The sequence below is a fragment of the Theobroma cacao genome, chromosome 10 (genome assembly GCF_053813885.1).
Source record: "Theobroma cacao isolate CCN51 chromosome 10, ASM5381388v1, whole genome shotgun sequence".
Taxonomy (NCBI): domain Eukaryota; kingdom Viridiplantae; phylum Streptophyta; class Magnoliopsida; order Malvales; family Malvaceae; genus Theobroma; species Theobroma cacao.
The window spans coordinates 10362600-10365841 of NC_142648.1; the positions used below are offsets into that span (position 1 = coordinate 10362600).

The 3242-nt window shown below is 31.5% G+C and overlaps 1 protein-coding gene across 2 annotated transcripts; it reads left to right on the forward strand.

Moving 5' to 3' along the window:
• The first annotated feature begins 1231 nt into the window (after positions 1–1231).
• On the forward strand, positions 1232–2749 carry LOC18586706 (small ribosomal subunit protein uS8z/uS8w). 2 transcript variants are annotated; one of them, XM_007010218.3, is made up of 4 exons: positions 1232–1338; positions 1743–1893; positions 1989–2149; positions 2420–2749. In XM_007010218.3, the coding sequence occupies exons 2-4, from the start codon at positions 1761–1763 to the stop codon at positions 2516–2518; spliced, it is 393 nt and encodes a 130-aa protein (XP_007010280.3). In that variant the 5' UTR covers positions 1232–1338; positions 1743–1760; the 3' UTR covers positions 2519–2749. The 2 variants fall into 2 exon arrangements, with proteins under 2 accessions (XP_007010280.3, XP_017984092.2); XM_018128603.2 differs by having other exon boundaries at positions 1283–1338; positions 1746–1893.
• The last annotated feature ends 493 nt before the right edge of the window (positions 2750–3242 follow it).

Consider the following 3242-nt stretch of genomic DNA (forward strand, 5'->3'; position numbering starts at 1 on the left):
TTTCATGTTTTACGGGGCTAATGATTAGATTTTCTGATTTGCAAGATGCATGTTGGATATTTATAAGATGCTCAATTATATATGTAAGAACCGTAATGTAGGATGATTGATTATAAATGTAGGAGTTGTAATGTAGGATGATTAATTATATTCCTAGTAGGTTTGATGAAGGATGATTAAATTATATTGCTAGTAAGTTTATATAGGATGATTAATTATATTAGGAGTAGGTTTTATTATTTTGGATAGTATTTGTAAGATGTTTATTGGATATTTGTTGGATGTTTTTAATTATGTATGCAGTATGAATTTGTAACATGATTAATGATATGTTTTATTATTAATGTAGAATGTTTTTCTTATGTATGATTATTAATTTTGATTGATGCATAGATTTTTGGGGTATTTTATGGTTATATCATATTTTTAATGTTGAAAATTAAGTTTTAGATATTATATACAATTAATGAATATTAATATTTTCATATCTCTAAGGATGTTAGAGAATTGGTATTTATATAATTTTTATAGTTTTAGTGATGGGGAAAATATTTTCCAAAAGATGATTTAAACAATGGAAAATATTTTCGACAGTTTATCTAAATAACAGAAAATATTAAATTTTCCTGTAAAATATTTTATAAATAAAAGATTTTTTCTTAGCAACTTATTTTATGGTTACCAAACAGATCCTAAGTTGGAGAATTCTTATGAAATGATTAATATTCCTTGGTTGATAATGCTGGATGATGCTTAATAGTTATGTTTGATGAATTTTTTTTTTGGAAATTTATGTTTGATGAAAATTGAAGAATGTTTATTAATGCTTGAGTCATGTGATATTCTTCTTTTAGTTGGTAAAGAAGCTTAACAGTGTTAAACGATTTTATAAATAAATTAGAAATTAATTATCTCAAAATTGCACTCAATTAAATACTTAATTTATAATTTCAAATATCAAACTTAAACACTGTAAGTAGAAAGTGTGGTTTAAAAGCATTGACTTATTCGATGGATGTAATTTTAGCATATAATAAGGTGATAATTTATATTTATCAACCTAAATAAAATATATAAACAATTTAATTTTAACAATACAAATCTAAATAAATTAAAAGCCTAATTAATTTTCTATTTATGTTAAAAAAACATCTCTATTGTGTTTTGGGCCGAAAGAGGGTAATTGGGCGAGCTTTTAAGGGCCCATAGATCCCAAGCCCTAGAAGAATGGTGTTTCCTAAAAACCCAAATAAAAAGCCGAAACCCTAACTAATTCACCCTTCTTTTCTCTCCACTCTCCCCGAGCAACCCAGACGCGGCTGCCTTTTTGGCTTTTAGGTAAGAAACACTCGTTTCGTTTTCTTCCCTGCGCTTCTCCAATGTTTAGATCTTCAAACTTCTTCGTTGTGTTTCATTGAATTTTTTTCTTGATCTTGGGCTTCTCGGCAAGTTAAGAATCAATCATTTCTTAATTCTGATGTTTCAAAATGTTTGGCTCCCTTAACGTACAGGCAATATGTTAGGTTAGAATAAAATTTTGGGATTTGGTTGGAATGAAATTCTTTAGTTTTTATGTGCCGATTTGAATAAGATGGTTGGGCACAGGGAGGAAATCAGTGTTTGCTAGAAACGAATGCAAGGATGATCTTCTTTTTTATGGTCATGATTTTTGAATTGTTTGTGATTTTTTAAAAACTATAAATAAGCCCTTATTTCTCACTTAGTTAATGTAAAATAAGCAGCAGCTTGTATTTGGAAGGATGGTGAGGGTCAGCGTCTTGAATGATGCACTCAAGAGCATGTACAATGCGGAGAAGAGAGGCAAACGACAGGTCATGATCAGGCCTTCCTCAAAAGTGATCATCAAGTTCCTTTTGGTCATGCAGAAGCATGGTTTGACCATAATCTCTTCCCTTTTTCAAGTGTTAATTTGATCTAATGTAATATGAAGATGCTGGTATGTGAACTCTTTTTTATTTGCTTTACAGGTTACATTGGAGAGTTTGAGTATGTCGATGATCACAGAGCTGGTAAAATTGTGGTTGAACTGAATGGAAGGCTGAATAAGTGCGGTGTGATCAGTCCTCGTTTTGATGTAGGAGTCAAAGAGATTGAGGGTTGGACTGCGAGGTTACTTCCTTCAAGACAGGTTAGCTTAGAAACTTCTTGGAATTTTAATCTCTGTATAATGTTTTCATAAGATGTTTCATTTCTTTAATGGAAATGATTTTGTAAGAAATTTGTCAGAAGAAAGAAACAGAAGGCACTTGAAGGTGGAAACAAATTTTGATATATGTATCATTATTTTGCCTCTTTATTGAGTGGCATGTCCTGTTCTTATTTTCATTAGTTTAGGGAAGGTTTATTCAATTGAAATGAGAGTGCTATGTTGTGAGTTTTATGTGTTTTCTTCATGCAGTTTGGATATATTGTGCTCACCACATCTGCTGGAATCATGGACCATGAAGAAGCCAGAAGAAAGAATGTTGGTGGGAAAGTTCTTGGCTTTTTCTATTGAGACAAATTTCTGAAAAAATTTTAATTTGTCTTTTGTAGAACTTGGTAGTTATCCTCTATCAGTGTTGGTAGAATTCTTATTTTGTATTTCGGGGATTATACGTTATGTTTTGTTTACCATGTTTGAGATTATGATTTGTCGGGGTTTTCATCGGTAATAGCGCTTTGCCTTTGTCATCAAACAGTTGGAAGAGCTTTTGATTTGGAAGTTTCTGCTAACTAATTTCTATCACCTGCCTTTTAACAAAATTTTATTTGGATGAAGGTCAATATTTTGGGTTGTTCATGATATTGGTGTTGTCATTGTTACGTTTTGTGATATATAGAATTAATTTATTGTGTGCTGGAGAGTTGAGAATCAAATCCATTCTCTGGGAAATCATTACTCGGATGAACTCCATGGCGACAGGTTGATTATAACACACCCTTTTCTGGTTATATTTCTAGCATTTGAGGCCTGAGTTCCTCCCAATGGGGCATTATAGTGTACTGGATGCATCCTGAAGCTGACATTTTCTTTATTGAGAAAGAAGTATGAAATTTAACTAACATAAAATTGGTTGTTACGTGTATGGTGTAAGAGCTGCTTCTGGGCAATTCAAGTTTTTCTGTCATAAAATAACTGCATATATTTCTGATAGCAATTATAGGATGAAATGCAAGGCTCTGATGGAGTCGAAGCATATGCAGTTGATTCTAGGTATCAGTCTGTTTTATGTTTTGCA

Coding starts and splice junctions, on each gene's coding strand:
- LOC18586706 (XM_007010218.3), top strand. CDS start 1,761: ATGGTGAGGGTCAGCGTCTTGAATGATGCACTCAAGAGCATGTACAAT. Junction 1,894..1,988: donor TTTGGTCATGCAGAAGCATG/GTTTGACCATAA, acceptor TTTGCTTTACAG/GTTACATTGGAGAGTTTGAG. Junction 2,150..2,419: donor GGTTACTTCCTTCAAGACAG/GTTAGCTTAGAA, acceptor TTCTTCATGCAG/TTTGGATATATTGTGCTCAC.